The 27,725-nt window shown below is 37.5% G+C and overlaps 2 protein-coding genes across 8 annotated transcripts in view; both read right to left on the reverse strand.

Annotated features, from left to right (window-relative positions):
- Positions 1 to 3,612: 3,612 nt before the first annotated feature.
- gng4 (G protein subunit gamma 4) lies at positions 3,613 to 21,495 on the reverse strand. Its single transcript, XM_008430249.3, has 3 exons — positions 20,944 to 21,495; positions 17,775 to 17,880; positions 3,613 to 8,453 (listed from the first exon to the last, which is right to left on the reverse strand). Exons 2-3 carry the CDS (start codon positions 17,871 to 17,873, stop codon positions 8,325 to 8,327), a joined length of 228 nt encoding a protein of 75 aa, XP_008428471.1. The 5' UTR covers positions 17,874 to 17,880; positions 20,944 to 21,495; the 3' UTR covers positions 3,613 to 8,324.
- A 952-nt stretch (positions 21,496 to 22,447) lies between these two features.
- lyst (lysosomal trafficking regulator) overlaps positions 22,448 to 27,725 on the reverse strand; it is a 76,986-nt gene continuing 71,708 nt past the window's right edge. For all 7 annotated transcript variants that reach the window (XM_081616051.1, XM_081616053.1, XM_081616052.1 and 4 more), the window contains 5 exons: positions 26,901 to 27,040; positions 26,724 to 26,821; positions 26,473 to 26,629; positions 25,636 to 25,707; positions 22,448 to 25,547 (listed from right to left, as the gene is read on the reverse strand). In XM_081616051.1, coding sequence (XP_081472177.1) covers positions 25,409 to 25,547; positions 25,636 to 25,707; positions 26,473 to 26,629; positions 26,724 to 26,821; positions 26,901 to 27,040 — 606 coding nt within the window. In that variant the 3' untranslated portion in view covers positions 22,448 to 25,408. The remainder of the gene's footprint in view (positions 25,548 to 25,635; positions 25,708 to 26,472; positions 26,630 to 26,723; positions 26,822 to 26,900; positions 27,041 to 27,725) is intronic.

Consider the following 27,725-nt stretch of genomic DNA (forward strand, 5'->3'; position numbering starts at 1 on the left):
ATTTTTGCAATCTGAGTGCCCCTCATATTGATTTCACTCCCTGCTACAGGGGGTGAAATTACCGTAATAACCCAATATTGGCTGGAAAGAGCAATGTCTCCTCTTTCAGAAACCATTGGAATTTTTCAGATAGCTCAAAGTGTGGCAGAATTACGGTACTGCAAATTTGCCTGAGTCATCACCAATCCTTTTGGTGAAGAGGAGTTAAAGGGGCAGTATTGTATATTTTCTAGGTACATAATGTCATTATATAGTACAATCAACTAACTAGATTACCTTCAGTTGTAAATTTCCTATATATTTCAAATATGACATAAAATCAATGACATAAAATCACTTTGAAATTTAGCACTTTGAAATTGGGCCTCTGTCTCTTTAAAACTGTCCCTCTTTCTGAAACAACACCTGCAGGAAGTCGTCACAATATTACTCCACTATTAACTCTTTAACAAGGTTTTTCCCTGCGTCGCACAGAGATGTGGCTCATACAATGAGCTCAGCAGATGTTCAGTTCCATCAAGTGTTTGCTAATTGCTGCTGGCTAGAATGAAAGGTGCTCAGTTACCACAGTTATCCCTGTGGTAACTTTTCACAGAGAAGTCTGCTCTGTGAAGTGGAAGTTTGGAAACCGCAGCTCTGAAGAGGAGCTGCACTTAGAAGGCGGGGCTAGGTCCACTCAGGCGTTTTGCACAGCTGAATGGTTGCCACGGACGTTAATGGATTTCTAAAACATGCTTAAAACAATCAAAGCAACAGTCTGGGTGTGTTTTTGATGAACCAATGACATTATTAGATGATGCGAAGCTGAAAAAAGTAAATTTTACATAATACTGCCCCTTTAATCCCACAAGCAATGCATCTTATAAATTATCTTGCAGTTTTAGAATATCGTACTTGAATAGCATGTTCTCCTGTTTTTCCCATTTTGAAAAGTGGTTGTAAAAATGTGCCTATGTGACTCTCATCAGATTAAAAAAAAATTCAATCAAAAATATTTATGAATGTCTTGTTGCATATTTATAGCAATCGTTAAGGATGTCATTTAGATTGGAAACAGTGATTTAATTTAAAATAAAAGAAAAAGAAAGAAGAGAAGAGAAGAGAAGAGAAGAGAAGAGAAGAGAAGAGAAGAGAAGAGAAGAGAAGAGAAGAGAAGAGAAGAGAAGAGAAGAGAAGAGAAGAGAAGAGAAGAGAAGAGAAGACCATTACTTAGTAAAAGTTGATCTGAATATGCAAATTAATAATGGAAGCTTTCTAAATTTTCAGTGTGGGATTATTTTACTTCAGTAGCAAAGGATTTTTAGTTAGTTTTTGTCCTTGCAGCTTCAGTCCAGTGATTTATTTCCTTTTCTTGCAGTTGAAGATAAAGGCCTGTTGTATCGCTGTCAGGATTTCACCCCACTTTACTGTGGCATCCAACTTTTGTCCCCTATGTCTTTTACTTTCACTTCACATTTTATTCATAAACTGCACCATATGCATGCACTAAGGTCTCATCACTGTTTCAGTTTGTGTGAGTATCTGTGTGTGTGTTTTCTCCCTTTTCCCCTCGACTCTGCAGCGCTCCAAGCATCCAGAATTCGCTGTTTTCTCTATAAATTTCTCTTTATTCATTCCAGTCCCAGCTGAGACTCATGTTACCCATAATACCAAGTCTATTTCTTGAATTTCACATTTATTTTTGGCACACAGGATATATATTTCTCCCTGTTTCAGAAAACCAACAGTCTGGGGACACAGTCGACTGCAAGGAAAAACTCAGACAACATTGCATTTTGAGGTAAATTAGTCATCTGAATTTAATATTTATGAGTATTTTTTACTTCGGTTTGGATTATCCATCAACAAACATTACTATTGGTTTGGAGAAACGGCACCCAAATTCCCTTTCATCACGACTGTGTGGGTGTGGATTGATCAGATATTACTAACGGTGAGCAGCTGCACACAGAACACAGTGTATTCATTCAGGACCTCATCATTCATTGTCAGGCGCTGACAGAGAAAATGTATTTCTGCTGCCTTTGATTTAAAAGAAATATATGGATGACACTCTGCAGCACAGCCAGTCCCAAGGCTTCACAATCCTCCTTCATGGCTGCTCATGTTTTTATCCACAGCTTGATCCGTTCAGATTAGAGGAGAGAAATCGATGAGAGATGCCAGGATTTGCATCATCATGCAAAAACCCTCACATGCAATTATCTGTTTTCATCAAACGTAATCTGCTGCAGCATCCAGGTTCTATTTTTTTTTTCATGTTTTTCTGTGATGCACAGGTGCATCTCAATGAGAGAGAAAGTACAGTGGAGGTTTATTTATTTGAGCAATTCAGTTTAACAGCATAAAACTGATGTTTTATGGACGACAATGTAGTAGAGCCACTGTAAGGAGTAAATTTCTGGCAAAGAACTCACAATAATTTTTTAGATTAACTTAAAAACATTAATAGGAAAAATAGAGACATTTTTGAGTTTGGAAAGTGAAACATTTCCTTGAATAAAAATGCTGAAATTTTGAGATAAATATCAGAGATGTTCTAACTGACTTTGTGTGAAAGTCGTTCATTGAGTCCATTTTATTTAATTATTTTATTTAATCTTTCAACAAACCTTTACTGATTTTAAGTTGGAGAAACGTATACGAATTATGTTCTATTCTATTCTATTCTATTCTATTCTATTCTATTCTATTCTATTCTATTCTATTCTATTCTATTCTATCCTTCTGTATTGAGACAGTTTTCCACAGGGTGACATGTCTGTATAAAAATCCTTAGCGGTGGGAAAGCACCATTATCCCTGATGCTTTCCCAAATTTTTTCAACCACCTAAAATGTTATGTTATCATGCAGCGCTCAATGAACAGCCAGCTGTGTTGGCAATGACCTAACACTCCTTGTGGAGGATGTCAGCTCATCAGAGTAATTAAAATAATAAATATGAACCAGTAAATGACAAAACAATAAGCAAAAATAAACAAAACAAAATAATACAAATATATATATATATTTCCGTACCAAGGCAGGTGGATAAAAAATAAAATAAATTAATGAACAGAAAAGAACATAATCATAAAAATTACTAAAGTTGGAAGTTTAGTACTATGCAATGAATTCATATGACAATGTTTTGACTTTTTAAAGTGAATATCTAAAAAATATCACTTTTTGAGGAGGGTGGAAAGAGGTATAACATGAACAAAACTAGTAGAAAGAGTTTATTTTATTCAAATAAGCTGAGGTTGTGAATGAATGGACACAAAAACAACAGCTACAAAATAAACATATAATAATAAAAAAAGGGTATTATGGTATGTATGCTTCATGCAAATAAAGGCTCTGCATGCATTATCTTCTCCTCTGTGTGCTTTTTGCGGGGAAACTAACTGAGGTCTAAATGAATCATATACTTTTTTTTAAAGTGTCACAACAGATGTAGAGAGCATCCAGATGGCCTGTGGCTCCGCTCAGCCACAGGAGGTCTCCACTGCACAACAGCAGCAGCATGTTTCCTCTGTGAGACTCAACCATTTGGCCTTTAATGCTCCCAGTGTGATCAGACACTGGCTGGAAACCTCAAAGAGGCGAGACATGAAGCGGAGAGACACAAATGGGTTACCGTTTTCCTTTAATTCATTTGATTCTTCAAAGGGTTTACAAAGCCTTCTATTTAAATGCTTTTCCTCCATATTACCATTCATACAGCTGCTCATTTTATTGACACATCCAGGCTCCAGCGTGATCATACTGTGCAGAGTACAGCACCAGCCGCACTTATTGGCACCGCTGGTAAAGATGCTTAAATATCCTTAAAGAAAATTTAACCCGTATTGCAGCATTTTTTTTAATCCCACTAAAAAATTTAGAAAAATCCAACTTTTTGATATTAGTTCCTTAAAAGAAAATTCTTTTTATGGTGCATAATTCCCAAATAACAAATATTTCTTTTTTAAAGTTTATAAAATTTTTCAAGAATGTGGTATGACAAAATAAAGCAAATGTCTCTTTGCCAACCACTCTTCAAAATGGTAAAAACAAGAAAACATGGCATTTAAGTGAGGTGAATGTGTAGAAAATAGTGGCATCTTGGGATAAGCAAGTCTTTGTAAGAATAAGAAGAGGTTATCCACATGCCATGTTATAAAAAAAAAACGTCTTCTTTCCTACCATCATAAATGTAAACAGGGAATTTTCAAAATGCTTCTGCAAATTTAACTGGAGACGTGTGATTTGGTCAGATTAGGCCAAGATTTTTTAAAATGTGGTTTATAGAAAAGGACAATAATTAAAAAAAATTTACTTCATACCTAGTGTGATAGAGATTCTGTAATGCTGTAGGTCTGTTTTGTTAAAAATCAGCCCTGCATTTCTTCTGAGAGTGCATGGCATTTTCGGCTCCTCAAAATACCAAGAAATGTAAAAAATAAAATCTGCATTAGCTGAAAATGGTTTGCTATTTTTATTTATTGGCTTTATTTTTATTTTTCTAGGCATACCGTATGAAGAAGCTGGTTGGCTTCATGTTGCACACTGCAAAAACACAAAAGTATTTTTGGTTGGTTTCTAGTGCACATATCTTAATACACCTGAAATAAGACAAAACTAACTTACAAGTAACTTTTCAGTAAGAAATAGGAGTTTATTTTAAGTCAGTAACTTCTTAATATTGATGAAAAAGTACTAGTTCCATTGACAGATTATTTCATTCATAACATGGGAAAATGTCTTATTATAAGTGAATTTATCTTCCAATAGAACACATTTTTTTAATCAATATTAAGGAATTATTAAGCTCCTATGTCTTGCTGAAAAGTTAGTTATGTCTTGTATTAAGTGAACTAATATATTTGCACTAGAAACTGACCAAAATTGCTTTGTGTTATTGCAGTGCAGAGCATTTTCTGCTATAGAAAAAGCACAAAATGCTTCATTTTATGGAGTAGTGATCCAAAACATTTGAACTTTCTGGCCATTTATTCTATATCCAATAAGAGCCCTGCAGCATAATTTGAACAATCTGTATTATGTTAATGAAAACATGATTTTCTTTTGTACTAAAATTAAAGGTTGAAAGTTTCCCAAATATTCAGTGTGAGATAAAGCTTCTGTTTTGAAAAATTTATTGGATTTTAATGCTTTCTACATTATCTTTTACCAGGGGTACCAATAATTACATCTGGCGCTGAAACACCAATAGAAGTCAATGACGGTGCAACATTTTACATTATAACAGTCCTCCCTGTTGTAGACAGAAACAAATCCATGCATGTTTCATCTTTAGATGTTTTAATCTTTGTTGTAGATTTGGCACCATCTTCATATGAAATAAAACCGTAAACACAACCTGCATCAGGGGTGTGATTCGTATTTTGAAGGTAAAATTCAAGTAACAGGAGGGAGGAAATTTCTCTCAATTTTACAGAAATTAGGCAAAAAAAAAGGCCTGAACCACTAAAGGGATCATGTCGTGTAAACAACCCTTATTGTTGTTCTTAAAAAATACAGAGATAGTATCAATAATTGCAATGATTTATAAACAATTGTTTCTTCATACAAGCTTATAGTAGCACTACACGTCATGTACCTGTCAGTGCTGTGCAACAAATATTCAATATTACTACTGATAATAACAATAATATTAACGATCATAACAAGTTATTGTAAAAATTAGCAAATGCTATTCAACTACCATGTAAAGGAAACGTTTCGACAGTGTGCTTTCTCTGCCGAAACGAACAAAAGGGAAAGAAAGGGCTGCAGGGCCTGCAGGGTGAGAATCACGCTGCTCTCACAGAAATTGGCACTGTAACATACTGTACACTCTAAAAGACCGACAGTCCCTCGGAAAGAGAGGAAGCTGTCAAAAAGAGGAGGAGCGGGAAAACATGCAGGCCTCTGGTCCGGCATTAATGTCAAAGGCCGTGCCATTCACTCTATCGGACAGGCAAAAAATAAATAAATAAAAGTAACAAGTCTCAGGAAACAGGCCCAGAAAATAAACAGGGAGGAAAACTCCCCCTGCAAATTGAAAGATAATACTGCAGTTGGGAGCTACATGACCTCATAATGTCTCTTATTTGTAGGGGATGAAATAAACTGGAAGTGAATCAAAGAGAACACCAAAGTAAATGAATAATTTGTGTTTGTTGTGATAACCTTGAAAAAGTCACCTGATTGTTGTCATTGCGCCCTTTCATAAATTGATTCAATATAATTACTTGCAACAGAATTGATTTGCAGTCTCCGCTCTCTTATTTTCAGTGCAAATTAAATGATTTATTACAGGAATCTGTTTCTTTGTGCTTTCGGCGAATCCTGACGGGTGAAGGACGGATTTTGTTTCAATTCAAAACTAAAGTAATTTTTTCATCAACTACATGATGTTTAATATATTTATTCAGCTGGAGAGACACCTGAGTGATCATTATTATGATGATGAACTTAGTTATACAATATCAACACCGGGGTGCATATCACTGGCTTATAACCGAGCCGTGTGACATTATCGCTTTGTTATACGAGTTAAAGATTGTTAAAGAGACTCAAGTCTAAAACCGCAACTCTTTCCAGTATTTTCAGCACAGAACTAAGTAAAGTCTAAAGTCTTTAGAGTGAGACTCGGTAATAGCAACCCTGTTAAGTCCGCTAGCTTATTTGTCTACAAGGTCTGGTTTGTTTATGGAAGTGTGAATAAGTCATCAAACTCTGATGTTGTCCAAAAAAATGAATTCTGGTCGGTCTAAAAAGCTTGGTAGCGGTTTGATTAAAGTGAGCTCTTTGCGGTTTGAATGCAAGAGGACTGTAAACCGCTCAAAAAGCAGGACGCAGGATGTGCAATGCATTCTGGGTAAATACAACCAAAACAAACCTGAATGTTTAGCGCTATCTGGAAAAATGACTCGCGTTCTTTTACGAAAGACAAGAGAGAAATCTTACAACCGCTAAAATCTGACACTACTCCATTTTTTGTTCATATTTCGTGAAAAAGGAGGTTACGTACAATGTTTTCTTCAGAGGTTTTCATGTCATTTCCTTCAGAGGTTCTTGGTGCAGCGCCACCACAGGTGAGATGGGGAACAGGTTCTTCAAAGGGTTTGCACCGGTTTGACTCAGTTAGTGAAAGCTAAAAATGTAACAAATGTCGCGTTTTAGCTTCCCAATCAAACCATGTCTAACAGATTTGGTTTGAGTTTAAGTCAAGTTTTCAGAGTTTATGTCTACATCAGGTCACATTGTCACAGGAAGAGTGTTCGTCAGGTCTCTCGTCTTTAAATTTTTGAATTTGTGAATGAATAAAACCATATGCTTTTATTTTGTCATTCCCTGCATTAAAGTTATGTAATCCTTAACTCTATACTGAACTATGTAGGGTTTACAAGTTTTTCTCCACCTCAATTTGAATGATTTAAAACCGTTTTGTAAAGCCTAAAAGGTAAATATGCTCCAAGGTAAGGTATAAATTACAACATTATGCCCTAGGCACTGTGGAAAGAGTAGATAAAAAAGTATTTTGACATTTTTTGAATAAAAATGTTGGAAATGCTTTTATTTTGATAAGCAGGAAGTGGCTAGAGTGAAGGTCTACCAGAGCTAATAAATCAAGTTAATGTTTTCATAGGAATATTATGCAAATACAATGTATTATGTGTCAGAACTGCAGTCATATCAGCTTGTTTTAACCTCTGATTATAAAGAATCCCAATCAGACTTGAGTCCCAGTCAATGAGTCCAAGTCAAATCTCGAGTTTAAATGATATTTGAAGTTGCTTTTTGCCAGCTTGAGGCTCCAAAAAAGAAAGTTAACTTTCTGAGACTCTCCTGTCAGATTAAAAGGAGGCATCAAATTAAATTTCAATGGTGCTATAAAATCAAACTGCATCACTCGTTAGAAAATTAATTAAAAACTTTGTAAACGTTGCTCTGGATAAAGTAAAAGGGGAAAACATGATGTAGAAGTTTCAACACTGGGCAAATTTTCTGTTTCCTGAGGCAAGTTACGATCTAGCACAAGAAAATTTAAAACGAAAAAGGGAAAAAAAACACATCTTTCATCTCATTAAGCACTGAGCAAGGCTGTTCTCTAACAACAAAGCAATAACAAACCTATTTAACAAGACATGGTAACGCTCACTGGGTTGCCAGTTCAGTGGCTGACTCCCCCAAAACCCTCAGCCACTAAGACAGAGCTGACCAGCAACAACAGAGTGTCCACCAGGCAAAACTCAACTCAACGCCTTTGATGGCCAATAGCTTCAGGTGTGGTGAAGACAGAGAAGCCAGGCAACGCCAAGCCTGCACTCGTAGCGGCGGCGGCGGCGGCTCATCAGAGGATGGTGCAGAAGAACTTCTTCTCCCGGAACGGGTTCTCAGAGGCGGGGACGGGAACGATGAGGGGGTCCTCGCGTGTGTGGGCGTCGCAGTACGCCATCAGGTCTGCAGCTGCTTTGGAGACCTGTGGTGTTGATGTAAAGGGAACAGATGTTCATCAAAATGTTAAGAGTTTCCATATTTACAGGAATCCATCTTCTATTTGACTTTTTAACTGTCAAGTAGTCAGTTAAAATAATCCACTTTTTTCACTTCTGATACAAAAACAGATCTCTGAGGTTTAGTACCAGCTGATACAAGAGGTGAGTAGAATACCCAGAGCACTGCTTCAGCATTTCATATTCTCAAGTAAAAGTAAAAGTATCCATCCAAGAAATTACTCAATAGTAAACAGTCATTTAATATTTAAAGATTTCATCATCAGACGGACCAAAGCATAAATCAACCATTACTAAAATGGAAATGTTAGTATTTTAAGGACCAAAATGACAATAATTCATATAATTTTTTTTTAAAAAATCAGACAAAATAATATTTTCCAAATCAGTCTCTTTCAATAAGAAATTTATGAATCTTTAGCCAAAACTGCAGGTGTGTGTCTGTGTCTGGTGAATTTCTAGTTAAAATTTTTTTTGTTTTTTATTCACTGGGTAGAAAATCCAGAAAAAAATTTAAATAAACTGCAACAAACCATCTTTCAAAATATAATGTTAAATAAATAATAAAGCCACATTGCTAGACTGATTACATCTACTTTGATGGATCTGGAACATCCTGAATGTTAATGGAAATAAATAAAAATGGTAATTAATGAAGAAAACTACAACTAACTGGAACTATATTGTGTGTTTATTAAACTAACTAAAACATACTGAAATTACAGATTTAATTAATCTATTTATTTCGAACTAAACACATAAACAGTTTACATCAGCCGTCGGCAAATTACAGCATTTCATATTCCTCCTGGCGACAGAAAACACCAGTTTGTTGAATAAATGTTGTTAACCAAAGTATGAAAAAACTAAAACCTGCTACTATAACTAATATAAACTAACCAGAAACAAAACAATATTCAACTAACACACTCTAAAAACGAATTAAAATTAACTCAATTAGACAAACAAAAAGTCACAACAAAATGAAACTAAACTATATTGAAAAACAGAACTGAACCTTCAGAGTCACATAAAGACAGTTACAAAGTCAGCCCTCTATCACCTGAAGAATATTTCCAGGACTAAAGGACTAACGTCAAGATCTAGAGAAACTCATCCATGCGTTCATCGTTAGTCGCATTGATTACTGCAACAGATCTGATTGAAAGAAGAAAAAAAAATCAATCAGACAGATCCAGAACTAACAGAAGCTCAGGGAGGAAATCGATCTTTTCACAGATTATCTGTTTCATAACAAACAGTCACGACATGGTGACAGTTTTATAAAAGTTACACACACCAGCTCCTTTAAAGGAAAAACCTGTAAAATGTGCCTTTTTTCTTTATCCCATTAATCGATTAATTGCCAGAATAATCGTTCAGTAAGCTAATCGTTAGCTGCAGCCCTGATCTTTTTACAGTACAGCCAGACTGTATGTGAGCGCAGGCTTCCACTCGGGAGCGGAGTGGGAGTTACAGGAGGGGAGGCGGGCGGCAAATGGAGAGCAGAGGAGCAGCTGCAGCGGAGGGACGGCCGGGGCCCGGGGATCCGCACGGAGCAGAGAGCCATCTGATCTCCCGCCTGCCACTTCACCTCACCCACTGCTGCTCTCAGGGGAGAATACATCACACAACGCTCATCATCCGGCCATGTGAAGCACTCACTTCGACAACGATGCAGCACAAAGCCAAAAATATGATCAGCAACTGTTACGACTTCAGAAATCAATACAGCCATTGTTGATGTTTCCTTTAAATGTTCAAGAATAATTTGATGTGCATTTATATGTCAGACATATCTTCTCACTTAAAAACGCTGATTTAAAGAGACGCATTTACTTTTAGTATACTATGGGTAATTTGTCAAGGTAGGGTGTCCAAAGTGCGGCGTGGGGGCCATTTGAGGCCCCCGGATTGATTTTGTGCGGCCCCCAACAGCAATTCAGGAATGATAAAAACTTGGCTATTGAGGCTTTTTACTTTTGAATAAAATCAACAGGACAAAATAAATATAAAACATTAGGTAACACACAAAGTAATTGTCTTTCAGTAAATTATGCTTTTTTAAATTTCTGAACCAGTAGAGAAGGGGTCCCCAAACTTTTTCCTGTGAGGGCCACATAACTTTTCCCTTCTCTGGTGGGGGGTCAGTTTGTAACAGAAAAAGTGTTACACGTTTATCACCTGCGCTGATTGTTTCTGATTGATTTTTACCCAGAAAGCACATGGGCAAAAACCGTTAGTGAAATGGTCACTGGGACTGACTAGTATATATTCCATTGAGGGAAAGTAACTTTAACAAATGAATTCCTCATATGTTACCATAAAGGCTCGCTCAACCTGGAATGCGGCGTTCATAACAAACACTTGTGTTAATCTGCTCTACCGCTAGCAAACAACAGTACTGATTAAATAACATAAAAGTCAAGCAGTTCCCTAAAAGTCCAACAGATGGCAGCAATGCGCCATGCAAAACAAAACACCCACAGTTTACAGGACACACTTCCTGCTAAAGAGCCCCCTGGTGGTTGAAGAAAAATCCACATATAAACCGGAAAATACAATATATAAAAAAAAATCTAAATGCTCTCTGATATTGTTCAGGGGACCGGACCAAATGTGGAGGCAGGCCGGATCCGGCCCGCGGGCCATAGTTTGGGGACCACTGCAGTATAGGAACAGATCTGCCCAGTGACCTTTACTCAATTGCAGACTTTGGTGCAGCTAAATCTTTCTAAGTTCATTAAACTTGACTAAATACAATTCAAAGAAATAGTGATATAAATCCTGTTCCTTTTCCGTTTTCTCCAACTAAACTCAATATAATTAGCAAATAGGATCTCTTTTGTTTTATATGGTAAACATGTGACTGTGACACATGTTTATTTTTTCCTCTTTATTCTGTTTAGTTTTGGACCAAAACCTTCAAGTATCTAGATATCAAAAAGAAATTTATTTTTCAGCATTATTTTGAAAACAAGCACACATCTAAATTTTCCAAAAAATGACTTCATGGAAGAAAAAGTAAAACTGATTTCAGAACTACAGTACAAAAAAACCCCGTAAGACGTCTGTGGATGAGATGTTCTCAAACCTGAGCGATTTGAAGAAGTTTTGCAACATATAGAGTTGAAATGAAAGAAACAAACCTTAGGGTTTCTGTCACGCAAAATACAACAATCTTACAGCAAAACAATCTGTTGGTGTGCCGGTATTGTTTTCTGAAAAACTAAAAACCTGCATCTGTACACAAAACCATAACTAGATGAGCTAAATAAGATCCAGAACAAAGTCTGAAGTTCCTGGTTTTCTCTGCCTGAGTTCCCCTTGTTTATCTTCCAGCTCTAAATGTTGACGGAAACATAATAAATATGATGGATGTTTGTTTATGAAGAATTTCTGGGATGAGATTAAAGCTGGTTAGTGAGAAGTCAGACATGATTCATGCTTAAATTCTGCTTAATAAAAGATGGAAGTAGCAGAGGGGATGTTTACTTAAGACAAATATGTTCATCGCTTAAGCAAAGCTAGACATTTAAGAAAACAAGAAGTGTTTCTGTATCTATTTAATGATTAATTGATTTTTTTTTTCTCCATGCTCATAGACTGTAAACGTTTTACCAGTTGGCCTTGCTTCGATCGGTGCACGCTCTCTTACTTGGTATTTATGGATTTTGAATTGCTCTTCAGTGATCTGGTCCAGAAGTGATACCACATTTGTGCCAGAACTATGAACTTAAACAGCTCAATACTTTTTATTTATAAAACGGAAAGCAAAGCGTTCTTCAAACAGACTCATTCAACCTTAAAAAAAAAGTCCCATGAAAAAGCTTAACTGTTTGACGGCACAGTTTTTAGGAGTAGGAAGGAGTTTACGTGAAATTCAGAAGTGGTTTTTTTTCTGTGTTTATTACATTTTTCAAAACTGAAAACTTTCTAAGCATGTTCTTGGAAACTCACAAATGTTTGCTTTTATGGGATATGTGTCACAGATATGATGGTGCCAAATGTATAACACTTAAAAACCTGCAACGTTACCAGGAGTTTTTTTACAGTTTTAAAAGCCACTATAGAAGCGACTCAGCCCACCAGTGAGGATCTCATCGTCCCAATGACTTAAACAGTGCTGCTGGCATCAAATTACCACTGGGTAGCCAAACAGATTTCACTGCAAAGAAGCAGATTGCAAGGGTTGTATCATCATCACGCATGGCTAATAATCTGCACACTTGTGTTTTTTTTTTCTGTTCTAACTACAGTACCGTCGCTAGTTTCTTCCAGATGATCTGCTTTATTTTATTTCTGTCTGCAATGCTACACCTGCGATCTGTTTGCAACTTCTCTGCAGCTAAAAAAAGCTCAGAAATCACAAGTTATATTTGTGTGAGCGAAGGGTACAATTGCTTAAAGTGACAATAAAGAATTTCTAAGCTAAAGCTATAAAGCTAAAGTCGCCGTCTGTCTACTTTCTGAAATACCTCTGCTCAGTCCTTCACAAAGTGGAACTTTCACAAAGTCGTCTCCAAAAAAAAAACCAACCCAATTATTTTCATAATGAAACTAAATGCAGTAATTATATAAACTGCAGAGAGCAGGAGCCCCACAGGAGGAAAAGTGGTACTGCACTGAGAGTGTCATTAGGCCCAGACTGATTGTAATTACACTTCAGCCCCATGATGGAGGGAGAGTCCTTCTAATTAGCACTGATCACATTCCTTTGGCTGGCTGAGCAATTAATGAAAAAGTGGTGATCCCTGCTCCTTCCACTGATACCGACCTCCTCTCATCAGACCTCTTAATTAAGTTTAAGAGATCGCCAAAACGCTCGTTGTAAAAATCTGTAATTTTGATGTTTTTACGGAGGAACAAATATTGAGGGATTTGCTGAAGAAACTCAAGTGTGAAGAGTGTAGTGGTGATATGCTCCTGCAGATGGAAGGTTATGTAAACATAGATTTATTAAAACTGCAGTATGAAACTTTTGTCATAGAAATATATGTTGTTTTTTTTACACATTTGTGTTAGGAGGAGGGTCTTGGTGCTGTCAATCACTCTTGTGTACCCTTGTCACTCTCTGCCACGTTACAGCTGGTTCCCCACACCAAAACCAATGTTCAGTTTAGTTACCATGACACGGATAAATAATTTTCCTGTATCAAAATGTTGTTTCTCCATTATTAACACACATTACTCTTGTGACAAATATGTGAAAAACATTATTTTTTTATAAAAGTTACATACTGCAGCTTTAACGTAACCTGTCTACATTGCTTTAACGTAACCTGTCTACATTGGTGCCAGATGCAACCCTGACCCCTATGGGGGGTCAGGGTTGCATCTGGCACCAATGTAGACAGGTTACGTTAAAGCTGCAGTATGTAACTTTTATAAAAAATAATGTTTTTCACATATTTGTCACAAGAGTAATGTGTGTTAATAATGGAGAAACAACATTTTGATACAGGAAAATTATTTATCTGTCGTCCTCTATTGTCATGGTAACTAAACTGAACATTGGTTTTGGTGTGGGGAACCAACCAGCTGTAACGTAGCAGAGAGTGACAAGGGTACACAAGAGTGATTGACAGCACCAACACCCTGATGCAACCAAGTTAGTTGACCTGTGATAAAATTTCACTTTGAGGTTCTTTCATTTTAATACACTTAAGGTACGACAGAGACAGGAATTCTGAGCTAAAACTAGATCTAGCCAAATAGTATTTCTTTCACAGAAATGGAAAAAACATTGTTAAATTTGGTTCACCAAAATGTTTTTCAGCTACAACGCAATAGCTTCACCACAGTTGTGCAAATTCATTCAGTAACTCACTTCAGGCACGAACACAATGTGTGAAAATACGACAAAACAAGCAGCTGGCCCATCAAGCCGACAGGCGACAGTCACGTCACGTCACCGTCTAATCAACACTTCGTTTTCACTTCGGCGCACAAGTCTAGCAAAAGTTCAACTCTATTTCTCATATTGTTGCTGTTTTTTAAACAGTTGTGGATGCGTCCCGGCTCAACTAGGACGCTGTTTGCACCGTCAGCCTCGGGGAAGAGGGGAAAAGATTCCCGGAGCACATGATGAGCTTCTGAGCGACATGATGACACGGTCATTTCAGCTGCACAACAAGCTCTTTATAACACATGTTAAGACCTTCTATCTAATAAACCAAAATTTCAAATGTCACAGTTATGAGACTGACCTTTACTTTAAAGAGGGAAATTTAAAAAAAAAACCCTACTGCGTTATAAGCATTCATGTGTTTTTGCTTTGTGTAGGAAGTTTTAACTTTGGAAATACAAAAAGAGGAGAACCCAAAATGGTCCCAACATAAACAAAAAAACAGTGCTGGAAGTAGTTTGGAAAACATTTCAATTTCAATATTTTCAGCATAGGTATGATTTAATATTTTGCAATACTATTGTGATAACAACAACAAAAACAACAACTATGTATTACTCTTTTTATAGGTATGACTGTCTACATGATACAAATGTATTGTTCTTGAAAAACGTTCCCATTTTAAACCGGTTTCTTGGCTTAAAAAACGTCACCCTGTAACATAATTTAATAATATTTTCTATTTTTCTCATGTTTATTCATGATCTCATGGACCAAAAAGTGGAGAAAGTAGAAAAAAATAACATTTCCTGTTCATACTGTTGGTTTTGTTTGTTGTTTACCATCAATAACTAATTATATAACCTCTCACTAAATATTTAGTTAGCTAAATATTTAGCTTGTGAATGAAATATTTAGTTTTTAACTGACATTTTTTTCCTCTATGAAAGACTAAATTAACCAAACTGTTGCTGTTAATTTCTGACTGTGTAACTTTACAAATAACACCAAAAATAGCAGAATCTGCCCAAAATCTAAATGTTTACAAATCATAAAACTATTAATCTGAAATTACACATTTACAAAGACATATGCAATGTTCAACAGTATAAATATAGTACATTTCTGTAACCACTTTTTAAGGGTTCTTCACACTTCAATACTCATCTTGTTTTTACTACTAATATAATTAATTTGAAGTTGAAGAATATCTGGGGGCTGTAAAGAATAAAAGCTCCAACGTTTCAGCATAAAACAGGTACAAATTATGGATGATAACATATAAAGAAAATTCAAGCATTTGTATTATTGCCGACCTCCATATCTAAATAAACGAAGCTCATAATATTTACATGTACGAAGTAAAATTTATACAAAAAGAAAATGAAGAGGGGAACTGACTCAACTAGTAGCAATATTTCACCTAAAGAAAATGTAATGTGGCACAAGTTATAAAAACCTTTATCTGCTTCAGAGGAAGTGATTTTGTTCTTGTTAGTCATGTTGTTGACAGGCTAAAACCTTTTTTGCCTCATGAAATGTAGTCTATAACGGTATCAATAAAAAGCGGAACAGGTGTTTAAGATAGATTTAGCAGATACAGGCTATAGAGAGAGCACAGATATGATATCAGTTTGGTGTTTACACGACAAACGATTGCACCAAACGATGTGGCCAAAAACCCTTCTTCAAGTTTTGCCCAGATGGAAAACAGTTAAATTGACAAAAAGAAACAAATGCTCTTTTGTAAATGTCATGATTTCCCGACAACCACAGGAGCAGAAAATTAAATCGTCAGAAGACGATATGCAGCTATCTGTTGTAGCCACAGAAGCACGACCAGGAGATTTTATCAAGCGCCCCCAGTGGAACACTGGCATTCTATTGGCTGGAATGGTTGCTAGGTGACGGTACTCCTGCAGAGAGGTTTGCAAGCACAAATTTGTTCTGTGCAGAGGGAAAGTTTGCGCACGAGGAGGACAGAGAATATTTGAAAGAGAGCAGAAGTTTTGAGAGCAAAGAGATGAAATTCTCTTTGCTGAAAACTGAAAAAAAATCCACTCTTGACTTCTGGCAGTAAAATTTCCCCACAAATAAATGCTTCTGGGAAGAATACTGCAAATTATAGATCCTGATAAAGGCAGAGCTAAAAGTAGCTTGCCACTAAAACCTAAAAACATCATCGTCCTCGATACTCATGCTTCATTTTATGGAAATCCAAACATGGAGAAGACTGAGACTCACAGGTCTTTGCTCTTTCAGCTCTCCATATGGCAGGTACAACTGAACAGTGTGAATCTTGTCATCATGCAATCTGGAAACTTGTAGGCATCAGCGTCTGCAGACCAACCAACTGAGGAGCAACCCACAGCTTCAGACGTGTAAACAAATCGACATATGTGCGCAGAATGTGTCTGCGATTAGATATGAAAACGTCCCCGCCTGGCAACCAATACTAATGTTTACCTTCAGTCAGAGAGCAAACTTACGTTTTCATTAGCAGCCATTTTTTTCCAGGCAACCTCTCTCTATATTGGTCCTGTTAATAATTTAAACCCAAAAAAGTATTTTAAATAACCAAATTAAATACTAGAATGACAAATAACACAATGAATGTGGAATCAACAAAAGAATATCTTAGAGTGCTACGATAAGTCAAAAGTGTCTCTTAGTGAATCAAATGTCTGATTAAAGTGGCTAATTGACGTTAAATAAGGCAAAATTGGAGAAGAGTAAAGAATAAAACAGTTTGTTGTTGTTGTTCTGCAAGTCCCAACAATTTTAACCTGACAGATGGTGAATAGTGCAAACATCTCATTAGAAATGTAGTCAATTGAGTGCAAAACAAATATTTAGCTTTAATAATCAGGTATTAGAGTAATTTTTCTGAACTTCTCCTAGTCAAAGTCATTTGTAGAGCTACTGTTGCTCTTAACTTTGTGTACTTTCTAATGTTTTCTTTAAATACAAAGTACTTCCTGTCCGTTTATTCTTTATTTAGCTGAGTGTCATTCCTGTCTGATGCCATTTACTTTGTTTACTTTATTTCCATGATAAGTATTTCTTGCTTATTGATTGCATGTTTAGCTGTTTCTCTTTGAGTTTCTAAAAGGAACTTTGTTTTTTTCTTTATGGTTTTCTTTTATTGGAGATTACTTCTGAGATTAGCTAACTTTTGATTCTCTCTGCTGTCGCCACCGGATTTCTGCAAATTAAAGTGACAATTCTGCAAACGGCTGTTCTTTGTAGATAATCTCTCATCAAATGACACAACATGATAACCTGAGTGCATTATAGTGTACTATGCTTACAAAAAGTATCAGATACAAAGCTAGATCATTTTTAACACTCAGTGTGCAAGAGGACTTTCATGCATCTGAACCAAGAAGAGTAAAACCTGCACAAATGCTGAATCTGAACCCAAACACAACCAGTGTACCTTTATCCTGTCCATGCAGGCCTCCATCTTCAGCTGCTCCACTGCTTTCCTGGCTTGGGAGATGCTGGCTGTGCTGTTGTTGGCGATGCTGTCCTTCATGTTGTGCCTGTGACAGACAGCAGAGGTAGAAAAGAAAGTGAGCAGGAAACTCTCTGCATGTCTCCAGCAGTCCGTTCCGACAAACCTGTTTATTCGCCTTGGAAAAGAGATTTTGTGCAGTGCAGTTTATTTTTGAGCAGCTAAATTTTAAGTATTTGCTACTTATTTGAAGTATTTAAAGTACTTAAGCTTGTAACGTTCCCAATCCTGCCTCAATTGGAGGGAATCTGTCCAGTTTTCTCTTAAAGGTGACCTATTATGCTTCCGTAAACAAGTTAGAATCTGTCTACGGTCTACACAAAACATGTTCTTTACATTTTCTTTGCACAAAATCATTCTTAGATAATTAATTTTCAGTCTGCTCACTTCTGCCATGACCCCCAGCTCAACACCGCACATAAAAATGGCTGCAAACAGATGAACACCCACATCTTTGAAAAGCAGAAGTGGAGCCTCTTGCACAACCAAGAAGAATCCAGCAAGTGGTTTCTGAATGGTAAGTCAGCAGCAAAACACTTGTCATTTCTAACGGCCATTGTACAGCACATACAGCATCCAAACGTCCTGGAGCTCAGCTTTGGTTGCCAGGTGATGATCTGGACTTTGTTGGGGTTGCTAGGTAACGGTGGATTGGAATGTGATTCAACAATCACAAGGTTTTTGAGTCGGCTCGTTTTCCAGGCACCAAAAAATACAAACTTATTGCCAAAAAACAGCTGGATAGTTATTTTTAAGACTCAGTTTAAGACAGTTGATACCCAAATGGAAGTACAAAAAAATGCTAAAATATTAATTTTCCATAATAGGTCCCCTTAAAACATGCCTTAATGCAGCTGGCCGACCTGTTCTGCTAACAAATAATTCTGAAATGGAAAGGAAAAAAAATGGTTTCAACATTTTTTATAATAAAAAATGTGAAAGTTTATTTAAATTCAGCCTCCTTTAATCTGATACCCCTAAAAACATCTTTATCCAAAATACTTTGCATGAAACAAAACTCACACTGCACAACACCCTGAACACATCATTTTCACAGTGAAACATGGCGGTTGTGGCATTATGCTGTGGGCTGCTTTATCTTCAGCAAGAACAGGAAACCTGTTCAGAGTTGATGTAAGGATAGATAGGTTGGTCTACTTTATTCATTTGTATTTATTTATAATTTGTTAGGTAGAATAGTTTTGAAGTGGTACAAAGCATAAGTATACATGCAAACATACACTGTAAAAACATATAATATCCTCAAGCCTCCACAAATCAAATTCAAATCAAACCAGGAGACAGAAGAGGAAAATAAAACTTAAACATTAAATACGAAAATAAAAACATGAATAAGAAAATTTTAATAAAATATGTTATGGATATAACAAAGAGCAATACCGGATGAAAACCCGTTAGATTTCCCCTAAACTTACAGCAAGAGCTGCAATGGAGAGGTTACTTGTGTGTTAGCATGGCCTAGTCAAAGTCCAGACCTAGATTCTACTGAGAATCTCTGACTAATTTTAAAAACTGATATTCACTGGCTTTATTCGTCCAATCTGACTAAGCTTGAGTTGTTTTGTAAAAAAGAATAGACACTGGATGAAGCAGTCATACGAGCGAATGCAACATTATTTGTAAAACTTTAGAAAACAATTAATCTGATTCCTCAGCCTAAAAACAGAAAAAGTTTTTTTTTTAAATTTATTTATTTATCAAAGAGTATGAATCAGAATTACATTTACTTGATTAACTTTTTGGAGAAAGAATGTATTTTTAGGAGTTATTTTACTATGCTGCACTTTTTACTTTTGCTTGAGTAACTTTATTATGAAGTACTCATACTATTACTTGAGTAAAATTTCTGGATCCTCTTCCCACTGTGAGTAACTCCACTGAATGAAGAACAAACTTGTTTTAGCCAAACATTCACCAGACACACACCAAAATGTCATAAGCTTCTTTGTATTGAAAGAAATTGCTTTGGAAAAATGTTTGCCTCATTTTGTTATATTGTAATTAGGTTCAATTAGATTAGATTTATTGTCAGCTCTATAAATAGTTTGTTTCTCAGAGCTGAGGGCTGTACTACACAGACAGTCCAGACACATAAAACTAGACAGAAGTTTGATCCGGGAAAGAAATAAAAAGGAAGAGAAAATACTGTTTTTCCATCTCTTTGTCTCTGGTTTTATGTAATTATGTTATTTACAAAAATTACTTTCCACTTGGTCTTTAAAACACCAACATTTCCACATAACTTTATATTTTGATCCATCTGATTATGTAATTTTAAAATATTGATCCTCTCACGTTTTGATCAATTACACAAGTTTTAACTCTTATTTTATTTCTTGGATGGCTCCTTTTTACTTTTACTTGGGTAAAAAAATATGTTGCAGTAGTTACTTGAGTACAATGTTTGGGTGACTCTGTCCACCTCCGGTCGCCACTTTTGACAAGCAGTGACCAAGACTTGCTCTGGTTTTGACCCCCCTCAGCGCTGATTTGGCCCAGTTTGGCAGCAGCAGCAGGGAGAGGAGGAGGCACCAAACCACAGATGTGTTTCATAAGGATGAAGACATGAAGCCTTCCACCAATGTGTGGTGCAGCCGGATGCATCCTGCCTTTATTTCAGCTTCATTTCCATCGTATCAAACCGAGATAAGTCAGAGATAATAAAGCAGATGGAAGATGGAGTGTTTCATTTCTAATGCATCGCCTTTTTTTTTTTTTTTTTTTTTTTTTTTGGTATTTGTGATCAATTTGCAGCTTCTAGTCACACACCCTCGCACGAAGCTACCAGGCCTACAGATCCCCTTTCAATCCGCGCATCGTGAGGCTTCATCCGGCTGGATTTCAGCCTCTGATCGCCTGTGTGTCGTTTTATCCAAACGCACCGATGCTGATTGTAGAGTCAAATCTGTCAAAACGAGACGCGGGCGCCTCTCCTTATTTCTAAGGAGACAAAAACAGAGCTGCGGCCCTGCTTGGACCTGAAAAGCCCACGCCACGAATCAGACTCAAAAATCCGGATTTAAGGACTAAAATGCTCGACTATAAGCAGACATTAAATCAGGCTTCCTACCTGAGACGTGCCAATGCTTTTCCAATTTGGAGAATTCCGGGTTGACTCCACCCAACACACACACACAGAATAAGGAGAAGAAGAAGAAGAAGAAGAAGAAGAGGAGGAGGATGTGCAGGAATAATAAAAAAAATGAAACGATAGGAGGAAATCCCAGCCTCGCTTCTGATCTGAAGGAGGAAAATCCGAGCGGGTTCTGATGCGATCCGAGCGGTCAGGTGTCGGTGCGCTCCACGGCTGGACCCGGAGAGATGTTACGCATGCAGCAGAGGGGGGAAACCTCGGTGTGACGGAGAGATCTGTGATGCACAGGCTGCGAGATCCGCGGACCAGGAGCTGCTGCAGCAGCGTCGGAGCGTTTCCAGTGGACAAACTGGCCCTAAACGCACCGCCTGCTACTCTAATTAGAAGCGGACGGGTTTGTTGTTCCCCCTCCCTGATTTACCGCTCCAGAAGGCGGCAGAGATCTGCAGGCTTCCCCGTTTCATTTTTACATCAGCTTTGACATCACCGGGTCCTCCCCGCAGCAGCTGACGGGCCTCACCCAGTTTTAACGACGGCTCTCTTCACATGGATTAATAACTAGATTTTAATCATGCATTTGTTGATATCTCCCCGCTGGTAGAGATGCGTAACGAGCCTTAAAATAAATCCAACATTTAACCTGAGTACATGTTAATTGGTGTCTTATTTTCTCTTCAGCTCACCTGGATGTGAGTCTGAGGGTCAGGTGGCTGAGAAAGAAAGCGGATTTTGGGTCTGATGAACCACTTTTAGGTTGATTTAGTTTATTTTGGATCGTTATCAACTTTTCAGAGAGCCAGCCCACAGCACCACAGATGGTACATGGAGTATTTTCCCGATCTCAATCCTTTATTACGTCACAGAATCGCCTCAAGTTTTTATTCCTATACATCCTTTTGTCTATTCCAAAACAATGGCTCCTAATAACTTTTGCTAAAATGATTTTATTTTTATATTAGGAGCTGGCGATGTGTTCATATCACGATATTTTGTGTAATTTATCATTATATTGACCAAAGAGATGATTACAGAAGTATTTACAACTTCGTTTTGGTCATTTTTAGGCAACTTCATATCACTGCAACCAAATCTCTACACGCATAAAATATTGCCCTGTATTTAATCATCATATTTTCATATTTATTAATGCTCTCATGAAACCAACAGTAGGCAGGAAATGGCATACATAATTTTAGATAGTTTGTTTGTTGCCATGATAAATCTGAATTCTTTTAAGAAAATCTTCACAGTAACAACACAACACCTAGATGCCCAAATGTAAATACAACATTGTGCTAAATCTGAATTTTGCATAATACACTAAATACTACAAGTACTAAATTAAAGGTTGGACTTTTTTTTGTTGTTGTTGTTCAAAGCAGAATTTATTTAGTTTTTAAAGGCAGTGCCAATAAATCAGTTAATTTTCTGGTTCTTGTTCTTCATGTATAGAAATGGACACAATAAAAACAAGGTGTCATCATACTTCTTCAGATATTTATATATATATATTTATATATTTATAATATTTATCACTTGGTTTGTCCATTCAGACACGCACATATGTACACCAAAAAAAAAAAAAAGAAGAAAAACAACACGGCCATGATGCCAATCTGCACAAAAAAACACAATACAAACTAAGACATTGATCTTAAATTATGCATAGCTTAAGTTATTAACAGGAAAAATAAAACTTTCTTCTGTCACACGCAGCCTTATTTGACTTCCTCTCACGTAACAAAACAAATTAGAAACTGAAAAACAAAACACTTTGATGCAAAGGAGAAGACAGAGGAGGATTGGTAGATAAGCGTTCGAGACGGTAAACAAGCAAAACAACGTGACACTTTCCCCAAGAGTCACTCAGGTAAAGTAAGACACAGGAATGATGATTAATGAAGAAGACTTCCCTTTCTCTAAGACAAATCAACCTGTGAGGCATTTTTCCTTCATGCTGCATTCAACACAGAGGCAGGAGTTGTTTTTCAGAAGATCTAAAAATAATAAAATAAAATAAGACATTTCTTGTGAGTGAGATATTGCTTCCAGGTATTTATTTATGTGCAGCATTGAATCACAGCCCCTGCTCACATTGAGACCACAGATTATTCTTGCTACTCTGGCAAACAAACCAAACAAACAAACAAAAAGTGCTTCTGACAAATATTCGGCTTTAAAACAGCCAACATGTAAGTGCAGCGAGTCTGGTGGGAATGTAGAGCGAAGACGTGTGGATCTTCTGGTGGGTTCAAAGGTCAAACGGCCGGCCTCCATTCCCCTGGATTGATCAGTGTAGTGTTTACAAAGTCTGAGAAAAACCTCAACATCATCTTCCATCTGAAACTCCCGTCGTTAACGCTCAAAAGGGCCTAACGAGGACCAATTATCGTTACCAAGGTTACGGTTTAAAAACATTACTGCAATGACTTTAAGTCATACTGTGTTTTAAAGCCATCTGAAAAAGATGGCAGAGTAAAGCCACACAGAGCCGCCCCTCTCCTGCCTGTTGCTGCACACTGCCGGTCAGCTGACTGAAAGGATCAGAGAGAAACTGGAGATGTTACAGAAAACACAAAGAGTCGTGCAGTGAAAACAAACAGAGGATCCTCCTACGGCTGTTATATCTACAGTAACTCATTTCAGGAGAATACACAGGAGCTGATAGCCTGACTAACTCCGAAACATCAAACTAAATTTAGCAGGTGGTTTATTCTGCATTTTTACCAAAACAGTAACCTTATACTGACTTTATTCTTAGGTTTTTTTCTGCTTTAAGATCTCATCTGCTAATAAAAAATTAAATTAATTTGGATTTTAAGGAAGACGAAGTATAAAAGAAAAGAAGAAAAGGTTTTAGTTAGAGGTCACAGTTATAAAGCATGATTACTAGATTTATGCATTAATTCATTATATTTTTATTCAACTACTGAATGTTTCTTTAGAGTATGTAAACTGAAAATAGTGAGATCACTGAGATTGGAGGCATTTAATAAATAAAGCAAAAAAGGATTAAAGCTGATTCTAATCTCTGGTTGACTGATTGGTGTATCTCTAGTAATGTGCAATATTTTATTTTTAGCAGCAGCAGCTTCTCTGTTTTAAATAAAATTCAAATAAATCATGTTATTTTTGTTCTACTTTCTTGTAAAACCCATAAAATCTCAATATTTCTCTTCCAGGTCATCATCTCATGATAATCTCATGCCGGCCCAGTTCTAGAATCAGATCAGATTCTGGTTCTCCTCCATAAGCATTTAATGCTCTCTGAGTTTCAGAGCAAAGGACTGAAAGTACACTGCAAAAACACAAAATCCTACCAAGTGTTTTTCATCTGGTTTCTAGAGCAAATATATTATTTTCATCTTATTTCAAGCGTAGTAACTTTTCAACGTTTCAGTAAATGCCTTCTAGTTCTACTGGCAAATTATTTTACCTTTAACATGGAAAAAGATATTTGAGGTAGAATTTAGACAAAAATGTTGTGTTTTTGCAGTGTGGCTTTGTTTTTTTTTACATTTAAATCCAGCAAAAAAAATCCCCCCCCAAAAAAACATGGAACATGAGCTTCAGTTTTAAATAAATACATAAATATAAGGTTTAATAAACGCAAGAAGACATGTGCAGCCCAGGTAGGCGTTAAGACGGCGAGCTCATGACTGGAAATGTCATCTCTGCATTCAGAAAGTTAAGGTCAGCATCATCCTGGCATGCAGAAGTAGCACAGAACAACAGGCAGCACAAGGTGCAATTCATGGCATCCCGTCTCCCCTGCGGTTCCTCCTCTGAGCCGGGCCGCAGAGCGAGGCGGGCCGGGCCGTGACACCGCTGTTCAGACCAGAGCGGGGCCGACAGCCGCCTCACGCAGAGCGGGACGCCTCCCGGTGTCAGGCACAAAGAGAGGAAACCGCGGCGTCAGCACGACACGCTCCAGCTCTGGCAGGAATCTGTCAGCAGCGAGGCGAGAGACACGGAGGGGCGGAAACGGGGGGGGGGGGAGAGGGGGGAGGGAAGGGGGTCTTCACACTTTTTGGTTCCGGCTTTGCTCAGACAATAGCAGCGTACCCGGGAACAGATACAACAGAACGAAAAAAATAAAATAAAATGGAAAACAGTTTAAAAAAAAAAGGGAAAAGAGGAGGAAAAAGTGTCTGTTGCAGCTGAAGATTCGTCCACTCCTCCAGCTTTTCACTTTATAAATATAAATCTATTTACACACAACGCTCGCTTCATCTTGTTCTCTTAATGCTGGGTGTGGTAGCGTTTGCTCAGCTGGGGATGGAGTTATTTAAAAGTCAGGGCGGGTTCGGAGAGGCGGACGCCATGCTGATGCGTCCTTTCCTCCCCGTCAGTGCAGACAGGAGCAGAGGGAGGAGGATGAGGAGGAGCAGGAGGAAGGCGATCTCGCTGGGAAGTGGACAGCGGTAAACATCAGACCCGCTCAGCCGGCAGCGTAGCTGCTCAGGAAGGAGTAGAACATGGGCAGCTTCATGCGCTGCTGGTCCCGTCGGCACCACGCCATCACCGTCCCCTCGCTGTTGGCCGTGTAGAGGTGGTGGCCGTCGCACGAGTACGTCAGGCTGCGGTTGCCAGGAGAGACGAGACGCGCATCAGCAACGTATTTATGAAGGAAACAGGAGGTGGAAGATCGTTGTGCTGCTAAATTACCTGATGATGGGTTTGCTGGACTTGGGGAAGGTGATTTCTCTGACTGGTTTCAAATCCCAAGTGCTCCACAACCTGGACGGAAGAAAATTCTATTAAATTTATTTAAATAGCGCCAATTCACAACAGGTGTCACCTTAGGGAACTTTACAAAAAAAATACAAAAAAATTTTTTCAATTCAATTGTACCATCTGATTTTACTCACCTTTTTTCCTAATAAAGAAATTACGAATGACTTGGGAAATATATAAAAAAAAAGGCTTGTATTTCATCCCCCCTTCCCTGAGTTGTCAAGCTACGAGAATGTTTGTTTATTTACGAGAATATTAGCGGAAAAAAGATGGAATTTTACCAGAGAAACGTCTTAAAATTTCAAGAAAAAAGATGATTTAATGAGAAAAAATGAGTTTTTATATAGTTACTACTTCATTCTCCAAATATTATGACTTCATTCTGGTAATATTACGAATGTATTCTCACATTATTTAGATTTTTTTATCATATGACTTTATTCTGATATTAATCCAACTGTATTCTTGTAACATTATGACATAAAAAGAAAGATCTCAGCATGATCCTTATATTTTGTCACAGAGTTGACCTGAATTCAAAGTCCAAATAAACAGAAGATGTTAAAAAACCTCGTGAAACAAGATGGCCGCCTTTGATGTGCGGACATCACCCCGAAATAATCCAGATTTTTCCAAAAAATTAAAACATCAAAAGACAAAAATTCACTTAATTAATAAATACTCCAAATTAAAAACTGAATTGCTGGATTAACCTTCTGCATTTTTATTTTTTTTAGAGATTTTCGCCACATGGATCTGCTTCATTACCTGACGACGCCGTTCTCCAGACCGCCAGCGATGACATTGACGGAGACGCCCTCCGGCTGGTTGGAGAACGCCACGGAGCAGATGGTCTCCCTGCAGTGGACGTGACCAATCAGGTCTCCATTCACTGTCCACAAGCGGAGGTCACTTCCTCCACCCTCTGCATGCCAAATAAAATAAAAATGAAGAGAACCAGTGAGTCCACACTCATCTGTGAAACAACAGACCGACGTCGCTGAACAATCGGGTCTCACCAGAGTTACAGACTGTAGCGATGTCACCCGTGGTTTCGCTCGCAGAGACGGCTGTCACTGGACTTTTGTGACCTGTGAGGCTTTGAACGTAACAGAGTCTGGAATAAAAAAATAAAAAGAAAGAGTTCAGAAACTAAACAAACTGAGGCTTGTTTTTGCTTTTAAAACCACGCTGACCTGTTGAGGTCCCAGAGGATGCAGGTGCCGTCGTTGCTGACACTAATGAGGATGCTGTAGGGTTTGCACACAAACAGGCTGGTGACTTCTCCTGTGTGTCCGTACAGGTGAACCTGAGACTCCACCTCCATCTCTGATGGCTGTAAAATAAAAAACAGTGTAACTAACCCACAATTAAATGTTCTTTTTTGTAGATAAATATCTAATTAGGCTATTTAAAGTTTTATATTTATGTTTTTGTGCAAATTTTAAAATTTTCGTGTAAATTTGTTTAGTTCTGCGCCTCAGTGCTGCCCTCTTTGGGTCAAACAGTGCCACTGCAGCTGAATTCTATAGCTATTACAATGTTACCACTGTCGCCAACTTGTCGATAAATTTAGTGACATTTCAGACACTGATGTCAAAGAAAGCAACAATTCTATTGGCTTTCTCTGGTTTATCAGAAACTTTGGTGACAAAAATTGAAAACACCAATAGGAATAGGAGTATTGCCATTACAACGAGCAGTGAGTTCCTTAAAAGTTACGTTTAAGCTAGTTTTGATGTTTCAAGGGTAATAAGATATTTGCACTAGAAACTAAACCAAAAATACCTGGTAAGATTTTGTGTTTTTGCAGCGCAGAACTACACCTTGCTGAAAAACTGCAACATGACTATGCATCAACACTCAGCAGCTATGACTTAGCTTCCTCTGATCATATCATATTCCTGGAGTTGTTTTCTTTCCACCGGTATCTGTAACTTTTATTTTGAGTAACCTGGTTTAAAGCAAATTTTCCATCATTCCATTCATTTTCAACCCAGTCCTTTGTCAAGCTAGCTGTA

This window comes from Poecilia reticulata, chromosome 15 (genome assembly GCF_904066995.2).
Source record: "Poecilia reticulata chromosome 15, P_reticulata-male-v2, whole genome shotgun sequence".
NCBI classification, from domain to species: domain Eukaryota; kingdom Metazoa; phylum Chordata; class Actinopteri; order Cyprinodontiformes; family Poeciliidae; genus Poecilia; species Poecilia reticulata.

Excerpts from the sequence above, each read along its gene's own strand:
- gng4 (XM_008430249.3), bottom strand. The coding sequence starts at position 17,873 with ATGAAGGACAGCATCGCCAACAACAGCACAGCCAGCATCTCCCAAGCC. Across the intron at positions 8,454-17,774 it reads CCTGCATGGACAGGATAAAG|GTCTCCAAAGCAGCTGCAGA; the intron begins GTACACTGGTTG and ends TCAACACCACAG.